The sequence below is a fragment of the Gigantopelta aegis genome, chromosome 4 (assembly GCF_016097555.1).
Source record: "Gigantopelta aegis isolate Gae_Host chromosome 4, Gae_host_genome, whole genome shotgun sequence".
In the NCBI taxonomy this organism is placed as follows: Eukaryota; Metazoa; Mollusca; class Gastropoda; order Neomphalida; family Peltospiridae; genus Gigantopelta; species Gigantopelta aegis.
In genome coordinates this window covers 113,802,440-113,825,909 of record NC_054702.1, presented here as the reverse complement: position 1 = coordinate 113,825,909, position 23,470 = coordinate 113,802,440, and the positions used below count along the sequence as shown (strand labels likewise).

At 35.6% G+C, this 23,470-nt stretch overlaps 1 protein-coding gene across 3 annotated transcripts in view; it reads right to left on the bottom strand.

The window, feature by feature from the left end:
• Positions 1-23,470, bottom strand: part of LOC121371839 — a 71,636-nt gene that overhangs the window by 37,749 nt on the left and 10,417 nt on the right. The window contains exons 1-4 of one of the 3 annotated variants that reach the window (XM_041498032.1): positions 23,255-23,327; positions 20,178-20,532; positions 3,836-3,946; positions 1,989-2,163 (exon numbers count right to left, since the gene is read on the bottom strand). In XM_041498032.1, the coding sequence (XP_041353966.1) occupies positions 1,989-2,163; positions 3,836-3,946; positions 20,178-20,309 (418 nt within the window). In that variant the 5' untranslated portion in view covers positions 20,310-20,532; positions 23,255-23,327. Of the gene's footprint in view, positions 1-1,988; positions 2,164-3,835; positions 3,947-20,177; positions 20,533-23,210; positions 23,328-23,470 lie in introns of those variants that run through there. The other 2 variants (XM_041498033.1, XM_041498031.1) reach the window with 2 other exon arrangements.

Sequence of the window (23,470 nt, the reverse complement as noted above, 5' to 3'; positions counted from 1 at the left end):
ACCAGAATCCTATACTCGTTTTGTAAAATCTTTCTAATCTCTCTATATTCACCACAGAGGCTACTCTTACAACTAGTGGCATATAATATTCACCACAGAGACTACTCTGACAACTAGTGGCATATAATATTCACCACAGAGACTACTCTGACAACTAGTGGCATATAATATTCACCACAGAGACTACTCTGACAACTAGTGGCATATAATATTTTATATTCACCACAGAGACTACTCTGACAACTAGTGGCATATAATATTTTATATTCACCACAGAGGCTACTCTTACAACTAGTGGCATATAATATTTTATATTCACCACAGAGGCTACTTTTACAACTAGTGGCATATAATATTTTATATTCACCACAGAGGCTACTCTTACAACTAGTGGCATATATTTAATATTCACCACAGAGACTACTCTTACAACTAATGGCATATAATATTTTATATTCACCACAGAGGCTACTCTTACAACTAGTGGCATATAATATTTTATATTCACCACAGAGGCTACTTTTACAACTAGTGGCATATAATATTTTATATTCACCACAGAGGCTACTCTTACAACTAGTGGCATATATTTAATATTCACCACAGAGACTACTCTTACAACTAATGGCATATAATATTTTATATTCACCACAGAGGCTACTCTTACAACTAATGGCATATAATATTTTTTATTCACCACAGAGGCTATCCTTACAAATAGCATAATTTTTTTTTTATATTCACCACAGAAAGGATAGCATTAACACACAGTACAACTTTTGATGTTTGACATCCAATAGCTGGTGATTCATAAATCAATGTGCTCTTGTGGTTTCATTAAACAAAAGAAACTTTGATGTTTGATTTACCCATCGTTCACACATAGTTGGAGATGGGCAAAGTCCTAATGGCTTTAAGTAGCATTCTTAATTATGCAATTGGTTGCACTGACTTATCGCATGTGATTTGTCATCAGAAATAGGACATGTTCTAACTGGTACGACTCAGAAACGACTTTGGTGTTTTCACAGTACAATTCAATCGCATGCAAAAAGTTGGTGCAACTAATTGCTAAATGAGAAAGCCCTTTTACCCAACGAAAAGAATAAATATGTAATAAATTAAAAACAAATATACCTTTGAGAAAGGTAACAAAAACAAATATACCTTTGAGAAAGGTAACAAAAACAAATATACCTTTGAGAAAGGTAACAAAAACAATTATCTCGCCTTCATGTAAAATTCTTTAATCTCATTGGTTGTTTGCCGTTGGACAAATCCCTTATCCCCCTGTGGGCGGAGCCAAATTCTCTTATACCCCGTCTGTAATTTCCAAGTTTCCAGCCGCCCCAGTTAATGCTAAAGCAATAATTAGATTATAAATAACATTGATAATCAATCAAGTATACACAATTAATTTTATTTTTACTATAAAATACACTATTTCAATACTTTTAAAAGCTGCAATGTTGAACTCGGCCACCTAATTACGGTCGTGGTGTTATTGTATTAATGCGCGATTAGCAACAGTTTTTGTTTTTTGTTTTTTTTACTACATACATTTCTGATAAAAAAAAGTGTTTTTTTTAAATTTTATTTTTATTAATATCTGTTTCAGACAATTTCGTATTACAAACATTTGAAGTTAAAAACTCGTTTATCGATGGAACTATTTTTCGTCACTGGCAAGTGCTTTCGTTCGCGTCCGCGTGGTACGGCTCCTCCGTTAATAAATTGTTAACAATTATTGTCTGGCGTTATTTTAATTATTTGGCTATATGGTTTAACATGTCGGCAAGATAAATTCGTTGTAGAAGCATCTCTCAGGGTATATGGCTTTTTATGTACCCTCTGTGTGCTCTTTTACCCCCTCGCCTTCGGCTCGGGGTAAAAGAACACACAGAGGGTACATAAAAAGCCATATACCCTGAGAGATGCTTCTACAACTTATAATATATCATTTAGAAAAGTAATAAACAAATATATACCTTTGAGAAAGGTAACACTTTTGTACGCCGCTGACAGTTTCTGCAGCAGGACAAAGACGAAGTTGTCTTCGGTAAAGAGGGCGGGGTCCTCTGTACACTGGTCGTACACGATGACGTCAGAGTCATCATCCACATCCATGTGACAGTTCTGGAGCAGCAGCTCGCGGATGTGCACCTGGAGAAGAAACCAGTCAGATAGAAAATTATTGATAGCATTTATACAAACATGATGAAACACTACTCCGTTTGTATTTCAGTTCAAGTACGTCACCTGCCTCCTACAGCTGAGCATAGATTAGTCTTGGGTCTCATTCCATAAAGTTTTCTTAGCTCTAAGATCAACGTAAGTGCATTTATAACTATCTTAAGATTATGTTCGCACTAAGATTGCTTCGTAGAATGGGACCCTGGTGGATGTTAAGGGTCTAACAAATACACTTGGTGGCAAAGGAGATACATGTTATGAATAGTAGATAACAAATTCAAATATGCTAAAAATAGGGTGTCTCATAGCATTTACAAGACTTTAAAATGTTTGTACAGTGAAACCTCTCAAAAGCAGATCCTCTGTAAACCGGAATTCCCTCAAAACCGGACATTTATCATGATCCCTTTTTAAAAACCTGTACAGAACTTAAACTCTCTAAACCGGATACCTCTTAAAACCGGACGGTTAACTTGGTCCTTAGTGTGTCCGGTTTACAGGGGTTCCACTGTATTAGTAACCTTTTTGCTACAAATTAGTTCTAATTTTTACTGTAGCCTGTACTACTCCCAGCCTCTAGTGAATAGTGCATAACAACTGTACATTATATAACAAGTATATTCATTGACAAGTATATTCATTGACTGGACATTGACAAGAATATATGCAGTCTTTTCCAGTCAGAACAGCAGTTGCTGTTATTGCATCATGAAAAGTTTGATGTACCTCCAATTATAAATATAAAAAGAAAGTTCCTAAATTGGTATAATGCAACCTTTTATAAATAGAAAAATAACTATAAGCTACATTTAAAATGAGTGTTATGTTTCAGTTAGTGTGGGTGCATAAAACAGAAATACATACAATAAGCAGTTATAAAAAATGGTTGCACATTGCCTTTAATGTAGCTCCAGCTCAGTAGTATCAAACAGATACTTTCATTATACCTAACTGTAACACTGGTACCTCTACAGTACTCTGCATAACAACTGTACACAAAAACAAACCTCTATTAATTTACTGGAAATAGATAAACTGTATTTGCATAAATAGTGTCACTTATTACTACCAATATTAAAAGTAATAAATTTGTTACACAGGGTTGTTTGTTAAAGGAATGCACACTGTCAAATAACTGCATAACTAATCTATAATATAATACGAAGATCGTTTTAACAGTGTCCCATTGTTCTTGTTGCTTTTCTCTGGATCTGCACGTTGTTTGTATTTACCACACCTTGCAAGGATCTTTTTGTACTCAGGTCCTGTCAACTACTTTCAACTACATAACACACAAATCGTACTAAATATTGTGAACCAAAATAAATTCCATAAATACAACATCAATGAATGCTGCCATAGAAGTGGCTATATACATGACGGCAGTATGTATAGCCTCACCACTGGCCATCTACACAGCAGTCATATTTTAAGGTAGAAAGTCAACGTAAGGCAAACCCACCCCATCTAAATTTCCCTGTGCGAAGCAGAGGTTACATCTAGTAGTCTATAATACAGGTTGCGGTTTGGTGCACCGAACACTGAGCTTGTGTATTATGCCACCCCTAGTCAGTGTGACAGGCACTGTGGTTGTTTGACAAGGTTGTTGTAATGACACTGACTAACTACTGTGATGACTCACCTTGTTCTGTTGAAGTCTGCGTTTAACAAGCTTGGAGCAACACACATTAACCGATTGCTGAATACTGCTGGTGTTGAACTCCAGAAATGACCGACTGTCAATCAGTAGAAGCTAAAAGAAATCAATCATATGGATTATTTCACATTACTCACTATAACTCTTCTTTAAGCCTTGTCATATAACACAGTAACACACAAAATGCTACAGAAATCAGACAAACCAGTGATACTAAAACTGAGGTTACATTTTACAAGTACATGGCCATGTATACATAACCAGAAACAAAATTTGGGAATAACATCTTTCACACTTACATGTATCAACCAAAACCTAACAATCTGTAGTTTGTGATACTTTTACAAAGTCCTAAAAGTATATATTCACTGTGAACAAAGGATCAATCATTTCATGAAAATGTAAGTCAAACTTGAAAAACGTTCTCGACCAATATGTTGTATGTTTGAATCAACTGTTTTGTTAATTCAGAAATCTTTGTCTTGCGATCAGATGGACTTCTGGTTTGAGAGGACAATCATTTTGATTGCAGTTCCATTGGCACTAAACCAAATGAATTTCACTTTGCTAACACACTTGGAACATGAACATAAGAGATTGGTTTTAAAACATATAATATCTGATTGGGAATGCTTTTTCTAAATGACAGATAAAAATATGCTGTAACATACATTGTATTTGTACATTCCTGGCAACATAGAATTTCTTTTATGCCTTACAAAAAATTCATAATTATTTTCCATCAATCATTATTTGGGTACTTCTTTTAAAAAATTTACTCTCTTTGGTTCACACAAAAACATAGAACACAGAAAACTAACAGTCCAACTGAAAAACCACAGACAATGCAGGCTTTGGAAAACTGACCAATTACAGATTTTCCAGTATTTTATGTATCTAGAAGTCCCTTAAATTGATGCCCCAAATGTTTATTGTGGTAGTACCCAAACAGTACTCCTTTCGTCTTTTTATTTCACAAATGCGAGACTATAATCAGTTAGTCTTGGTATAGCCAGACATGTCGGAACCTAATAATCAATTGGGACGCCACCAACTTACATGTGCAAGGTGATGACTCGTGAAAACGGAGGATGAGTTACGATTGACTGCGTATATTAAGTTTAGATAGACTTTTTTTTGTATTGCATTTGTATTCCTAAATGTGCACCACTGCAAATGAGCTAAGTGGCATAGCCATGCATTGCTTTACATTAAATAAACGGTGTAGACCTCATGGCAAATGCATAAGGCTCGCACAGCAAACATCAAGATTGCCGTTGGGAACTTCGAAGACTGTACACTAATCAAACCAAAATGCTACTGAAATATTTACAAATGGTAGCAACCACAAAAAGAATCATTATTTAAATTGACTGAATATATATATATATATATATATATATATATATATATATATATATATATATACATACACACACACACACACACACACACACATACAATTATACATACACACACACATATGGATTGGGCACAAGTTATCCAACTTACGAGGCCCTCTCCTAATTACAAACATTAAACTGTACAATAATGGCGACTGGAATTTTCAATAAATAAAAGTCAATGTTTGTGAAGAAACGATTGAATAAACTTAAAGGACAGAAAAGGAAAATAAAAGAAACAGTTTAACAGTATTCATTATTAACATTTTATCTTCTCAGATAGCCCAACTAGTAGTTAATAACAATATAATAGTAATAGTAACAACAAATAAATAAATGAATGATTCCGCACCATGAAATAAAGTTTTTTTTAGTCTAATTGTTGTGTCTGTTTAATGAATTTGCAAACAAACTCCGATATTCTTTATTTATTCTTTATTTAACTTTGAGCTGTTACAGCTCACTCAAATATTTATTTATTGGTATCATCAAACATAAACGTTATTGGAGATCACTGAAGCAAGATTTATATCATGAGTGCAGTTCAAATCTAGTTTGAGTTTTATCGGCCCACCGACTGCTTTTTTTTTAATTGTAGTAACAAAAATTTTAATATAATTCAAGACATTTAATTTTATTTCTATCAATTTCAAAATGTTTAATTTGTTAAATATGGTGTCCCATCTGAACAATTATTTACTTGTGGGTAAATAATTTTCTTTACCATTAACTTTACGAGCATAATTCTGACTTGTATATAAAAAAAAAAATTCCTAACAATAATAATTTGTTTAAAATGGGAATTTTCTATTCTGTCCTATTAGCTTCTATTCTGAATTTTTTTATTATTCCAAATAAAATATTACACTGCATGCAAATCAATTTTATTTTACCGAAATTTGTGTAAACCAGCAACCCCTGCAATTGCCCATGGCAGTCTTGGACAATATTCAGGTTTTTTCAATGGCATGGGTTTTTTGTATTTTGCCGTGGACATTTTCTTAATTGCAGGGGTTGACCAGCAAATAGTTGGTCTATAGTCCTCCCCACAAAAAAACCCACATTTGTCATACTATGGAATTTACTACAAGTTATTTATTTCTGAGCTGATTGTTTTCTAAATTGCACACAAAAATAGCATTTTTTCATTATTTCCAAAACAATTTTACTTTTCTTCTTACGTCAAACCAAACTGAAATTATTTACAAAAAACATTTTTCTACAAGAACTATATATAAAAATAAATGTATGGGTTACTTATTAAAACAGATGAAACTGCATTTACGTTATATTGAATTATGTGACACTGAATCTGTTAAAAGTTTTTAAGTGAGTAATGTGACTTGTAATGGTGGAAAGATATTTTTCGGATTTAATTTTAAACATACATAAAGTAGATCACTAAGTCTACATTCATTCTAGCCTATGAATGAAGAAATTTGAAGAATTTATAAAACAAAAATACTTTTTAAAATCTATTACGTTAGGACTAGTAATGACCAAGTAGAACATTTCGATAAAATTATCTATTAACCTTCAAACATTGCTAAAATTCAGTTACTTTCCAATAATATAATTATAATTTATTGCATAAAATTATTAAAATTCGTACTTAGCGAATTTGGTGATTGGCAGAGATAATCCTGCCTTTACATTTGAAATCTGTGAAGTAATAATTCAAATATAAAATGCAAATGATGCAACCCACAGACAACGTAATTCTTGGAGTTTTTATTAGTCTTCAAAGGGACTGTCCTGAATAAAAGGTAAATCTTACCATTGTAAGATGTGTCTAACAGTTGTTTTGATGACTATAATTAGATATTATAGATATTTTCTTCTTTAGAATATTAGTGTCTCTATATCCAATGAAATTTTTCATTATACTTCATAATACATGCATATATATTTGTTCATACTTATGAAATTATTGGGCTGCTACAAACATTTTGAAAACAACAAACACATTGTTTATACAGATACTGATATACTAAAACGCAAAAGAAACGCAGGTTCTCATTAAATTGGATATAAAATATTAAAAAAACAAAACGAAATGAAGATTTCAACATTTATTTTGGAGCTACACCAATTTGGCACACATTGGTGTTGGAAATTTTTGATTGAATTCCTTTTTGGCTATTGTTTCATGTCATAAAGTAGGGTGGGGGTCCATGTTAAAAATGTGAAAGAGACGACCTGTAGCATTGTCAAAGTCAGTATCGCGTGTGACCACCCTGGGCATTCAAACAGGCAGTGCAACGTCTCCTCATTGAGTTGACAAGCCGTTGAAAGAATGCCTGAGGGAGTGAGTTCCATTCATGGACCAATGCTGCCTCCAGCGCCTGCATATTCTGAGGTTGTCCGCGAGCCTGAAGGCGACGTCCGATTTCATCCCAGACGTGTTCGATAGGCGCCATGTCCGGTGATAAGGCTGGCCACGGCAACGTTGGGATGTTGTGCTGAGCCAGCAACGCCTGTGTTGCCCTGGCAGTGTGCGGCCTGGCATTGTCTTGCTGCAGCAAGCGCACACGTGGGTGAGCGGCAAAGAAGGGAACGACGTGATTGTTGATGACGTCATTTTGGTACACGGCGGCATTAACGCGTTGTCTGAACACATGAAGTTGTGTTCTGTGGTTGAATGAGAACCCACCCCACACCATCACACTACCCCCGCCCCATCGGTCGGCCTGCAGAACGCAGCAGTCGGAGTAACGTTCATGTCGACGTCGCCATACTCGGATTCGGCCATCAGCGTTGGAAAGATTGTAACGGCTCTCATCAGTAAACAGAACTTGTTGCCACTGGCCACGTCGCCATCTTTGATGTTGTTGCGCCCACTGTTGACGTTGTTGGCGGTGCCGAGGGGTCAATATTGGTCCCACATAAGGACGGCGGTTACGGAGTCCTGCTGCCCTCAGACGGCGTCGGACGGTATCGGCGGACACTGGACCACGTGGACCACGCACCTGGTGAGCGGTGTTAGCTGCTGGCAGCATCCGATTCCTAAGGTGGGTCACCCGGATGTACCGGTCTAGGGCTGCGGTTGTCACCCTCGGGCGGCCGGTGCGTGGTCGATCGTTCACAGATCCAGTGATTTGGTGACGTTGAGAAAGGCGTGCGATTGTCGAAACATGACATCCCAATTGTCTGGCTACAGCAGTACGGGTCTGTCCGGCTTGCAACATCCCGATGGCCATCCCTCGCTGGAGTTGCGTCAGTCGCGGCATTTTTAAAATGTGATTCTGTTGTCTGTCACTACTCAAATTGAATTTATGCGATTAAATCCAGGTGTGTAGGCTTTATAAGCATTTCAATGAGTGTGTTTGCACTGGATTCATGATACGGATGATCCAGCACGTGCAAACAACGTGTTTTGAGAATTCGTGACGTCACACAGGTAATGAAATTGACACGCAGGTGGGACTGCGGTGTGGGTGTGTGCCATGTCCTTTAACACAGTTGAGGTTCAATTCCACCAAAGATACTGCTTTACAAAGTGCAATTCTTTCGCATTTTCAGGACCTGCGTTTCTTTTGCGTTTTAGTATATTCTAAACAAGATAATATATATTTTAAGTTACATACCCTCGTTTTTAAATACTACAGCATATTTTTCACAATTAGAGCTATTTTTTGACAATTAAAAAAGGTGTATGCATTATTTTAAAGGGACATACCCTAGTTTTTAAACACTACAGAATATTTTTCAGTTAGAACTATTTTTTTACAATTGAAATCAAACATTACTTAGATTTTATTGTTTATTAATGTTCATACATCAGTAGTATTTCTGGTCATGCTGGTGTTTCTAATACCATGAAATGCATTTTTCAAATTTTAAAAATACATGTACTTCTGAGAACTAACTATATAGTATAATGCAGACGAGCTGTAGGCTGTTTTTAAAGAGTATTTCACCTTTTCAATGCCACTCTTTGTAACTTTATCCAAATGCATTACAGGTTTATAGATTTACCAAACTTAGTGTCCATTTTCATGTATTGAAACTAGAGTAATGTAATTTTACTCATCAAAAAGTCTCCATATGTTGTAAACATGTTACCGTGGCAGCAAACTCGGGATACTCCCTTTAAAGAGTTTTGTCAATTTAGTTTTCTCAAATTGCTGTAAGTGCATGTACCAGTACATTGTGATGTAAATGTGGGTAAATGAATGTAAATCAACTATATTAATTAATAAACCAGCATGACAAAGCTGCCACTGACATGTGGAGCAAAGTCCAAGTTACTGCCACTGTTTGATCACACTAAATTCACAATGTATAATATCAGCAAAAATTAACCCAAAACCAAGACTGAAAATTAAATATTTATGTAGGATTCTATTTTTAAGAGATTTTCACAGTTTCTGAGTGTAAAGCATTGACGTCAATGGTCCTTCTCTCGGTGAGTTTTCTATTTCAATGATTTGTGTAAAACCAAGTGTCACAAGGTCTGGCGATGACTCATCTTGCACTGCATGGCTACCTAGGCTTTCTTAACACAGACAATTTAAACACCTTGTTCGTACTTCTTTTATAACTACAGCAAGCCTTTAAAATTCATAGACACACTTTTATGTGTTATATACTAATAGCTATTTTGTGAGTCACACCAACAAATTATTCAAAGCAACATATAAATGAGCAGTACTGTAAATAAAAAAACAAGGCAACTGCACAGGACATATATTGCGCATCTAGTGGTTTTGGTATCAGAAATATCTACTGTTTACAACGTAAATGTGTATGTAACCCAGGTATATATATTGTTGGGGGGTGGGGTTGAAATAATATATAACTCAAGAGTACATACATGCATTACTTCCCAGGTGAAATGCAAATTAGTATACCTGCCACCACCAACCTCCCTCAATTGCTGACATCTCAACGTCTGTGAATATTTATTTCAAAACCTAGTATATATGTTTTCTCACATCCTTTCTGTAATAAAGCTAGTCTGTCCCATGGCTCTAGCTAGTATGTGGTTACAGAAAAAAGTCTGTTTTATTTAACAACATCACTAGAGCACAGTATCGCATCATGATTAGCTATGCAAGTTCCAGAGATCACTACACAATTTTAAAACATCAAACAGTAGTTGCTAATGAATTTTCAATTGACTAGAAATATCACTGATCATGATTTTAAAAACAAAATGTTGCCTGCATACATGTATGGTCACTGCAACAGACTGCAGCCAGTGTTCACCAAATGATCACGGTTAAGTTTAACTAAAGTAAATCTAATTCGTTACACAGTTTTCCATTGAGGATCGTGTGAAACACTATTTAAAAGGAATGTATTATTTTGCATCATAAAATATTAAGATTTTCAGCAAATGATCGAAGTGAACATTTAACAAGTAAATCATTTGTTACACATTTCCTGTTGGGCACCTTATGAAACCATTTACACATATTACAATCATCAACAAGAAACAAAAGTTGATCACACACGATTTACACAGATCTGAATCGCGGTCATGTTTATAAAGCATGCAAACACATGCTTGGTCAGCATAAAGAGGAAAACCAGTTAGCAATCAGTGAATCCTGAATACATCCAAATATTCCTGAATGCATACTAATAAAAAAAATGTTAAAAAGCATATTTTTAAATTTAATTTTGAAGTTATAAATATATGTTTGCCTACACAAAGATCCTGAATTGAAGAATTTAAGTATGTACAGCAAACCAGTTTAACCAGAAAGTGGGACAAAAGTGAAACATATATTTTTTATTTTAATTATTAAAACAATTATGTTGTAACTATAATAAAATTAAAAGTCTATGCATTATAACTGCAATGAATTTATTGATTTTCCAATTATAATGCATTAATGTTCAGGGGAAAATATTTCAAAATTTTAGTTTTACTTAGGTAACCGATTGTTCGGCTACGTGAATATAGTTCTCGTAACTGATGACTTAGGCCTATCTAATCCTACCATTTGAACTACGGTTCTGTGCTACATTGTTGGTTAAAATGTATTTAAAAACAAACTGATTTTCTCTTTAATTACTGATATATGGTACTTTTAATTTTAAAATGTAATTCTTCACCACGTAACTGATTGGTGGTTCTTGTGATTTTAAGGCTGTGTAACCGATACGTGAACAGAACAATCATTCTCATGAAATTTTGTGCCTTGCATGTTTAAATTAAAATAATGAAACTTTCATATAGATTAGGATGCTTACAAGTGCTTTCCTACCAGTAAAACAGAATAATCTACATACATGTATACTTATTTAGCCATTAAAACTACTGTTTGTCCAGATTTCTAATTAAAATGGACAAACAATAAAAAATAATTCCAAATCACCACAAACATGAAATATGTAACAAACAATGAAATAACCCCAACAGAAATAATATACCCAGAACATGAAGAAAAATTTATTCCACATGTACATGTGTAATGCTGTTTATCATATAATATGTTACATTTTCAGTGCAATCAAAGTATGTGATATTTTTCAGATCACATACTTTAAGAATTTGATAACTTTGCAAATTAGATGTAAATTAGTCGAGGTCTCGGCACTAGGTTTATTGACATTTAAGCAAACGTACTTGGGTGACACTCCATGATTGACGTATGCATTCATAGTCATCAAATAAAAACATTTCAATGGCAATTTGACAATGAAAGCTGTCCAGCGTTCAGAAAACAAAAAATGTTAGGCATAACTTTATTTTGATGTAAGGACATCCAAAATGACGTCATTCGAGTTTGACGTAATTTCCATTCAAAAATACAACACGCCACATATTCTTACGTCATTTGAATATCTAGTAATGGCGGACTGGAATTAAAGTTGTGTGTACAGTTTACAAAAACACATTGTATTAAGCTTGAGCTTATATGATAAAGAGATTATTACCCTCATGTATTTCGGTATTGTCAATATCATATATTAGGAATACAAATAATGTATTCCTAATATATGATATTGATGATACCGAAAAACACTCTGGTAATAACCTCTATATATTACATAATAGCTGCTACATGATGCTACTCCAAATATTACTGATAATACATGTACACTTTCGTGTGCTCTCAACCTACCCCCCCCACCTGGGGGGATTGATGGCTAGCTACGGCTTGTTGTTGGAATACCGCGTCGCGTACACCGGGTCACGGGCAACCGTGACCTTGGTGTACGGAGACGCGGTTTCAAACAAGAGGAAGAGGACAAGGAAGAAGAAATGTGCGCCAGGGACAGCTCAGGCGGGGACAAAGCTGGTGGCTCAACCGCCAGTGGCGGTTCCGTCTGCGTCGCTGCCCCCACCACGACCAATCCAGACGGAGCGGAAGGAGACGACTCGTCAACCGACCGCACCGACCGCGCAGAAGCGGAAAGAGGAGCATCCCAGTGCACCACGGCCCGCATCACCTGTTCTCGCCCGTCGCTCATCAGCGTCGAGACCCCCATCCACGGGGGAATCCGCGATGGCGACATTGGATGTTGGAGTTGCCAAGCGGAAGGCCGTGACCCCCCTGGGGGACCAACCAGCCAAGACGCGGCCTTCTGCTTCCGCCAGGGACCAGTGGCAGCTCTCTAAGGCGAAGATCAAGAGTCAGTACGCCAAGTACGTGATCGGTGGCGTCTCGGATCCCTACAAACTGCCAGGCGGGATCCAAGAGGAAGAATTTAAGACCTTCCCGGATGGCAACGAGATCGCCATCCATCCTGGGGATCTACGGGGAATCGGGCAGGTACTGGTCATCACCTCGCGCCGGGAGGGATTGTACAGACAAGGGATCCTCTACAAAGAGATGGACAATCACACCGTCCACAGGATCATCAAGATCATCGCCGGCGCCCAGTACCTCCCACTGGCCCAATGCCTATGGGCGCACGACTTCAGGAAGTTGGTGCCCCATTTCAACGACGGTTACATCATCTCGTCCCCGTAGACGCCAACCCTAACTAGGACAGGTAACCTCCTTTTTGGGCTTAGTTGGACTTTAAACATTTTTCGATCGAGCTTCCAAATTCTTATGTTTATTTTTTTTATAAATAGTCCAACGCATTTTACTTTGGCGCCTGTTCAATTGCTCAAATCACCTTAAAACCTTTTCGGCCGAGCAGTCAAACTTATTTTTGGGTTTAAATTCTTAGTCCGGACATGATGTTAGGTGCAGTTATTCTCCGTAGACATAGGTTTTTTTAGTTAGACCCGAAGGAATCGAAATTCAGCCAGTCAGAACACAGCCCATTTTCGGTGTCTACTAGTCGGTCCGCGCAGTCGCTGGACGCAACTAAATACGTATTCAAAATTCTGCCCACTTCAAACTCAATCCCCCTTGTCCTGGACTTAGTCACTGGCAAAGGCCAGAGATTAAGCCCAGGACAGGCGTGTGTGAAACCTTCGTGGTATATACGCACGTTAAACCTTTTACCTGACCTGACACTTGTAATTTGTTAATTTCAACAGAACTATATGTTTTATATCAGATATACATACATGTACGGTATATACCAGTTACTAATAAATAGTTAGCAACACCCAAGAAACCACAAAACATGGTGTGCATTAATTTAATAACGCTGGATACCAAAGTAAACACGTATTTGTAATTTTACAGAACACACAGCCCCTCAAGGAATGTTTTACTGACAGGTCTAATAATAGGAACCATAGTAATGACTAATGACTAAACTACCTGTATAATCACGTGTGGATATCAAATAATACACAGGTGAGACAGGCAACTGAATAATACATGGGGAGATATATGTGCACACACACACACCAGCGTATCAAGACCACCAGATGACCAGGTCAGTTCTGACCGGTCTGTGATGAGTCATGTGTATGTAGGCTGGCCTCACTGAATATAGAACACTTCACACAGTCTGACTACCAAACAGGGGTTCTTCACTAGCACATGGTGCTCATCATCTGAGGTTCTCTTTCATCTACAAATTGTATTTTTTAAACAGTATTTATTCAGTAAATGAAGTAGACTGGCAAACAGATTTACATGTATGTAATGCCTCTCCATGTGATGACAGTACATACTGTATAACATTTAACACACGATAAACAGAAAACAGAACATTACAAAATATCACTATAGCCATTACATACAAACTACATACAGCCAAGAACTCACACACATATACATGTATGCATGTACATGCTATACATCTAAAAACTATACATAATCAGTCTAATTGTAAATACTATATCTGGAGATTCATAAATAAGGCCACAAGTAAGCAGTTGGACGATGAGTACAAAAGCTGTATGTCAATTAAAAAAAAAAGTTAATTAATTTTGTCTGACAGTTACTTCAGAATATCAAATAGGCTAGGGGTGGGTGGATGAAAATAGAATTGTTTTATGAATATAGCCAGCTGGAATGTCTTTTTACTACACATAAAATTGTGGATGTCGATCTATCACTTCTCTCATGTAAACACTTCCATAACATAACATTAAGAAGAATTCCTTTTTACAACAAAAAAACAACTGTATGCTGGTTTGGACATACATGTACTGAGCATGTTAACACCTGTTACCTGTTGATGAAGACTTAGGACAAATGTGTTTTGTTTGATGATCTCATACCAAAACAAAGTCAGCGGTAGGGAGTGCTATAAAAGTGAATTGCTTCCTTTTATGTTTAATATAATTATGTATATAGCAGTAAGACCGGGCTGAGTCATGTCTGTTACCACGAGTCTGCTCAATACTGATCTGTGGGCAGTCATGATTCAGTGACAAATCTGAAAACTATCGCAGGCTTGAAAAATACACTTCTGGTTCCACTGGACCAAACCAATTTCCACTGCAGATCATGTTAACATTTTCTAATAAAACTGATATAAGCAATATATCAAAATACTCAGGCTGTATATGGACATAACACGTATCAAAATCTCCAATAAAATGGGATGTTTGTGTGACAACCAGTGCTCACCCCCTGCCCATTGCCAAATTGCTAATTTTTATACAAAATTTAATTTTTGGCTATACAAGTTTGTTCATATTAATATTAATTATCCACTCTTTAATAATTTTCAAAGAAATATTCTACATATCTGAAAACTAGCTAAAAAAACAACATTATTTCCTGTGATTCCTGAACAAGTTTACTGTAACCAGCCATGGAGGAACTGGGATGGGGGCATGTCCCCATCATAGGTGAACAAAAATACTTACTAGTTTCAGTCCCATTATATACATTTCTCTCATCTTTAGGTATATGGAACAGAGCTATCCCATGAAAGAAAGCCATGTAAGAAATTTCTATCTTACATGGGATATCACGCACTTACGTTTAACATGACATCACTGGTAATATATGACGTCATATTAATGTGAGATGGCGACGTGAGGTCATTAGACACAATTTTAAATTAATATTTTATTAAAACCTTCATTTTAAAAGCTATCTTGTTAATTTGTAGTGTTAAATTTTATTTAACACATGAAACAAACATGGCAAATACGATAGTTTAGTTTATTTATGACAAAATGATCAAATAAAAAAGTTACTTGTTCAGCCATATTTGTCTGTTCGTGTAAAATAATGGTTTATGTACTGAATAAATAAGAGAAAAAGACTCCATCATGTGGTCATGTGGGATAAAAAAAAGTACATCCTTGGTAGTGAAAATTTCGACATGGGACTTGGCAAGCCTCGTCCCAGGTCGAAATTTTCACCACCTCGGGTGTACTTTTTCTATCCCACATGACCGCATAAGATGGAGTTTTATAGTATATATAAAACCAAAATGAATGTGCTTGTGTAGCACCCCACTTCACATATTGTTTCTACAGGTCTGGTAATGATAACTTGATGGAAATATGTCACATGTATACCGAGTCTGACTATTTTAGTATTTATGACATTTGTCATTTTAATTTTATATTCACTTTTAACATAATGTTAATTAATTAGATTTGTATTTATGTATGTGCATTGAAAAAAATTATGTGTGGAATATGCTGTGAATTAATCGGCAATCCAAAGTTGTATTTGTATAATAATATATGCATACTTGCAGGGTTTAAGTTAGACTAAACAGGGAGCAGTCACTTCTTGGTTGTGTTTCTTTTATCATACATGTAGATATTGTAACATGGCTAACAACTAGATTTAAAGCTGCCACTTATAGAATATTTTCAATATTTAAGAATTCAGAACCGATCATCCAATTTTGTTTCACAACTATTCATCAAGGATGAAAACAAATTTAAAGAGTGGGAAGAAATCTTTGCTTTTCAAATTTGAGTCTGGAAGCAAATGTTAGAACTGAGTGCAGTTCTGGATATTACGGTCTTGAAGTACTTCTTGGGGCCATCCATAAAGTACTCACACAGAAAATATTTTTTCCCACCTACCCCCATAACGATGTATGATGTACACTTTTTGTATCTATTTGATCAATAACCCCCTCCCCATGTACAAGAATACATTGATCTTTCACACTGAAAAGTACATTAAATACAATGTTGTAATAAGTAACCATTGGCCTCTGGCCTCTTGGAATGGATGACCCCTTTGTAGACTTAGTGCAACTTTTTAAGCAACAGTGCACAAGATAAAATGATAAATGTTTATGATATACTGGAAATTCTAAATGTATCTGGAAGACTATTAAAAACATGATGAAAAACAAAAGCGGTATGTGAAGTTGACTAATTATCAGAAAGCAGACTGTGTATTTTGAGCAACTTAATTTGCAGCCTGCACCCTGTAGATTGCGAGCCTTGTGCTGTGCCATTATTTACTTTCAGCTCACTACACATGCTTATTTAAAGGTAGACTAAACTCCAACAAGAGCCTTATGTGTTGGAAAGATGCATACCCGGACCACCAACACATACTGACACTTTAACAAATGAAAAACGCGTAATTTTAGAATTAATAAAAAAAAACGTGTTTATTCCTGCTAACTGGGGACAGCCATTTTGTTTCGTTTTTGTGACGTCCGGTGGTATAGCTTGGGGCGAAGTGATGTCAGCTCAGGTCCAACTTCTCTATTATGCACAGTGTAAACAAATGCTCTAATTTATGACAAGGCGCTTCGCTTTCATCAACCTCACTTGTAAAACAACATAAATGACTTGATAGTATAATAAACTATTTAACTAAATATATTTCAATTTGCATCAATATAACGAAATGGAGTTATAGTATTTTTTTGTTTTAAAAAATCCAAAGAAAAAATGCATATTATTAGGCCTATTGGTAGGATATGTTCGAGGACAAAAGACCACTCACGATACCCAAGTGATAATTTTCTTTTCTCTGGGACTACATAATTGGTCAGTTTTGTGATTTTAGATGGGAAAGTATACTTAATTAAGGGTTTTACAGAATTACAGTAAGGCCGAAAAAATTTTTTTACTTGTTTCCTATTACATGCTGGAAAAATATAGGGTAGGTAGGAAAAACATTTTATTTTGGAAAATAATTTTATTTATGGATATTAAATAAAGGTGTTGACTACCGGTATCCAAAATAACCTCTGCATGTATAGAAATGCATTATGCAAACCAACAATACCATTTATCACAGTGTTTTCCCTAGAAATGAAGTAAGGCATGGTAAAGTGACGTTTTGGGGGCATATTTTATGTGCAGTTTTAAATATAAGGGCTTTTTTTTTCCATTATACAATTTTCAAAAGGACAAAAACCTCATGTCCATTTTAATTTCTATATCTATTTCATAACTTAATTAAAAAAAGGAAATATGTAGTGCTATACACATAGGTGTGTTTAAAGGCTTCTTTTTACATGGGCAACTTATAAATTTATAAAAGGCAAGGCATTTTGATTTTGAGGGCAACATGGTGCTAACCAATCTGTGGGAGAGTACATGTATACAAAAGACCCCTTGCTGTTTAATAATAGGCAGAAGGTTTACTCTCATACTAACACTTAACTTCTGTACTGGTCCAGGACAGACTTGGTTGAACCTTAATTGGATAGAAACCAGTAAATAAGTTATAACAATTTCTTTTAATGAAAACTGAAAAGAAGGGTTCTATATTTATCTGTCCAACAATAACATTTACACAAAATGTTATGAATATTATCTTTCCTAGTGTATCTAAGACATGGTAGACTTACCAATTTTATCATTTGCAATGTTAGTTTTATTCTGTATGCATCCAGTATTAAAGTACACACTTGGTTTGAAGCAATCAATTGGTCCAATGAATAGAAATGCAGTACAAATGCTCAGGATGCTCAAACGAATGTTGAAAAGTGAGGTTTGTTTTATTTAACGACGCCACTAGAGCACACTGATTTTTATCTTTAATATCATCGGCTATTGGACGTCAAACACATGGTCATTCTGAAGGTCACTAAATTTCTACAAGGCCAGTTTGTCGCTGGAGTAAATCATTAAATATAGTTATTATTATTATTATTATTATTAATCGGAACACCTCGCTAAGCTAGATGTAGAGTAAATTGGAAAAGATTGCATATATTCGTGAAAACAATTTTCAGACTCTTCGCCCGATATCTCACGAAAGTTACTGAACTTCAATTTGAAGGGAAGTAACTCCATCAATCAATTGTTAGAAGAAAACATTTCGTGGCTAACGGGTCGCCAATAAAACTAAATTTGCGACAGTAAAACCACCGATATACGTCCGCAAATCGGAAAACACAGATGGGTTATCCCCTAAATGACACCAAATTAGTGCTTGTGATAGTTTTGGAATGTTTTCATGGAAATCGTTGTTATATTAAAAATACATTTTTGGATATACAAAAAAAGTTTTAGGGTCGGCAGGTTCAAATTAGGGTCGGTCGGGTAACCAGAAACAAACAATATTTTATGATACGCCTAATAAAGCTGGTAAAGTCCATTACGATTTGAGGTTATCACACAATACCCTGTGATCTTAATAAAAGAAGCACGTCTTTTTAGTGTGTCTAGACAGTGTTTAGGGACCGTCTAAATATACACCTGCCAATCAAGAACCACAGGTACAGGCCACGGAAAGAAAAGACCAATTAAGCAAGAAAACACTCCGACTATTATTTCAGTACGTGGGTTTATAGTACAGTTATTTCAACAATTTGACAATGGTGGTTTATATTGACATTGGTGGTTGTATTGAAAAATAAACCACATATACACGTTGCTGTGTTACTGGGATAGATATTATTACAGAACATTGCGATACATCTGCAAAAATCAGGTATGTTTTGTTTCTTCAGTTCGAAGACTAATTCCTGATGTGACACGTTAGGTATTACGTAACCACCAGCTCGCCAGAGGGCGTATTCACTGGGATGGTACAAAATGGCTGCGCCCATTATATATAATAGCCGTCACATTTAACCGTTTTATTAATTAACTATACGATGATACTTGTTGATATTAAGCAATAATGTGCATTATGTATCGTTGAATATGCACACCAGTCCAAAAGCCTTGCTTTAGCATTCCTTTAAAACACCTACAAATAGCAGGCTATATGCTACAAATTTCCTTATTTTATTCGATTTGCACTGCTGTAAAATTTCTGACATGGTATTTGCATAAATGTAACTATGTTGATTAAGTAAGTATCTAAAAAAAACCAACATATCTCTCCATAGTCATATGGGATGACCATTTCCCAGTGTTGTTAATTGTCCCAGAAACATTTTATGCAGTGAAACCAATTTCCTGTTTTGTTACCTCCACCAAAGAATCACCTAAAACTAACTAAATGAGTTTAACAATCGATAAACGTCATTCAGTAAATTAAAGAACACAGTCCGGTTATCTCTCAATTCTAATTCAACACATTTGCAAGAAAAATTATTTTTTAAAAACAGTTTCTGATGGTTTGCCAGAATCACAAGGCATAAAACCAAAAAACTGTTTTCCATAACAAAAGCAAAACACTAAATACGTCTTTAATGGATCTTTGTTTACATACCTTGCAGGTTCCCTTGTGGACAATATCAGCAAGACCATCAGGTTCAATGATGCCCCAAGAAAGTCCATTTGCATTTTCGTCAACAGCACGTGTTTCACACAAACTCTCACTTGTGTCCATTGGTTGAGCCATTGATTAGCCAAAAACTTAACAACCAATCAAATCCAAGAGAAACACGAGGCCCTTAACAGGTTGCAATATCATCCTGCAGAAGTTAATGTTAAAGTAATTTTTAGACAATAGTGTCTACTATTCATATCCTCACAAAGTAATCCAGCCATTGCTCAAGATGGCTACCACAGGTTAGTACAGATGTTTGCTGTGAGCTAGAGTTGTTAACATGGCCGATGTTCTTCTGAAAAATAAAGGCAACAATTGTTATTTATTAATATCATACTAATTGGGAGATGGGGGCGGGATGTAGCCCAGTGCTAAAATCCGCTAACCATGAAATCAGTGATTTTTTTTATTTACTAGCCACAATTAAAAATTAACTAGCACTACTTTACTTTAAGTTAATACAATTTTACTAAATAATAGTAATAATCAGATATGTCACCTAAACAGAGCTTAAAGGGACATTCCTGAGTTTGCTGCATTGTAAGATGTTTCCGACTAATAAAATATTTCTATAATTATACTTGCATATTAAATATATTTTCTTGTTTAGAATATCAGTGTTTGTACATTCAGTGTGTTTCTGGTCGTATTAATATTTGTAAGAAGCCCAAACTGGATTTTCTCATCAAATTATTTTGTACGTACGAAAACATATTTTAGGACATAAAATGAAATTTAACCTAGTACAAATATTAGAACAATCAGAAACAGGTTTAATATACAGCCACTAATAGTCTATGCAGAATAATATATTTGATATGTAATTTCAATCGTTTAAATAGTCTCTTTTAGTCGATAACATCTTAAAAATTGCAGCAAACTCGGGAATATCCCTTTAAAACACTAACATTGGGGGTTGGGGTGGTGTCAGCATATTCATATTTACAAAATAGACTTTAAACTACAACATTTGACTCTTTCTGTTTTCACTAGCCGTCGGGCATGGCAATAGTAGTTATTTACCAGCCCAACATTGAATATCACTAGCCATGGGAGTGGGGCTACCATAATCTAGAAGCCCTGTCTGGCATGGCAATAGTAGTTATTTACCAGCCCAACATTGAATATCACTAGCCATGGGAGTGGGGCTACCATAATCTAGAAGCCCTGTCTGGCATGGCAATAGTAGTTATTTACCAGCCCAACATTGAATATCACTAGCCATGGGAGTGGGGCTACCATAATCTAGAAGCCCTGTCTGGCATGGCAATAGTAGTTATTTACCAGCCCAACATTGAATATCACTAGCCATGGGAGTGGGGCTACCATAATCTAGAAGCCCTGTCTGGCATGGCAATAGTAGTTATTTACCAGCCCAACATTGAATATCACTAGCCATGGGAGTGGGGCTACCATAATCTAGAAGCCCTGTCTGGCATGGCAATAGTAGTTATTTACCAGCCCAACATTGAATATCACTAGCCATGGGAGTGGGGCTACCATAATCTAGAAGCCCTGCAATAGCCCATGATTAATAAATCAATGAGGTCTAGTGGTGTTGTTAAACAAAACAAATTGTACCTTTAACTGATGGGATATAAAAAGCACATGTCTGCATGCCAAATGAGATTAAACATTTTGACTGACAAATTAAAATGAATGACCTTTTTTTTGACTAAGCAAATTAAACATTTATTTTTAGTTTAGTTATGTTTCTTTACCCTTTATGTTTTTTCATCCATTTTACATTAATAGTACTAAAAATAAAAAGATAAAATATTTTTTTGATTTTTTATCTGTATTTATATTATCAATTTACTGTCTTTTACAAGACATTACATGTGGGAGAGGAGGGCATAAAAATGGGCAATTTGCATCAATTTATGTAAAATGTTATTGAATGATTCCATATCTTAATTAAGGGACACAATTTTTATTGTTCTGTTCGGTACTTAATAATGGTTCATTTACACGCTTTTACTGCCTTAGCAAGTCAACTAGCCATATGGAAATGAAACATCATCATCATTTCTCTTATTTTACCCAGTTGGTAATTAATGCAAAGATTGCTAACACCATAGCATTGTTGTTGAACAAAATCAGTCATTTTTTAAGGAGCCAAGGCTGCTAAATTGGAAATTTGTGTAACCCATTAATGGGTTAAATGCAAATTATTTTTGCATATACCTTTCTCTTTGTGTAACCTATTTTCAAAATAATATAAAACAGTACATAATTTATTAATGTAAAATTTCATATAATGGAATAAAATGAATCCTTTTTATAAAAAAAACTAAATGCATAAAATTATTAATATCAATTCAGCTGTTTTTCTCTCAGCTTGTTAATGACCATAACAAACAAAATATTGGTTGGCACTGTAAAAAATTTGTGTGAACGGCAAATAGGTTATGCAAGCACGGTTCCTCGCGGCCCAAAACTATCATTAGCGCAATCTGATCATCCCTGGGAGCATTCTGTTAAAAATGTCTCAATGTTTACTTCACTATAAACACTGAGGGAATATATATTATATTAATTTGTTGATGGGTTTTTTTTTCATTATTATTTATTAATGTAAAATATGCAACAAGTTCTGGTTCCTTTCTGACACACAGATCCATTATAATACATAACATAGGCCTACAGGACACAATGTTTTTTCTGGGTTACTACATTATGTTAACACCTACCTTTAATTAAACACTACAAACGTGTAACCTTAAATCCCATGTGTGTGTGTGTGTGTGTGTGTGTGTGTGTGTGTGTGTGTGTGTGTGTGTGTGTGTGTGTGTGTGTGTGTGTGTGTGTGTGTGTGTGTGTGTGTGTGTGTGTGGGGGGGGGGGGGGGGGGGGGGTCGTAGTGGAACTATAGCGGCTCACAAAACTGCGTTTGTTGTCAACATTTACTCAACATAAGCACAGTGACAGTCACTGTTGCAGTTTTAGAACGAAAATGAGGAAAGTCAATAACCTTATACAGCAAAGAATCTCTCAGTTGGTCTAAACACATCTTACCATCTAACCTCTTCACCGCTGCTTACAAAACATAAAATGTTAACACACCGAACGTACTTTCAGCCATTTTTCAAACACACACTTCTCAAGATCATAGCAATTAGGTCACAAGCTAAATTTAGTAACATGATTAATAGGCACCCAATAGAATTGCTCGTTGCAAAGAGGTACTTGTTTAGAAACACGGAAGCTGTAAGTCTTTGATCGGAAACGATT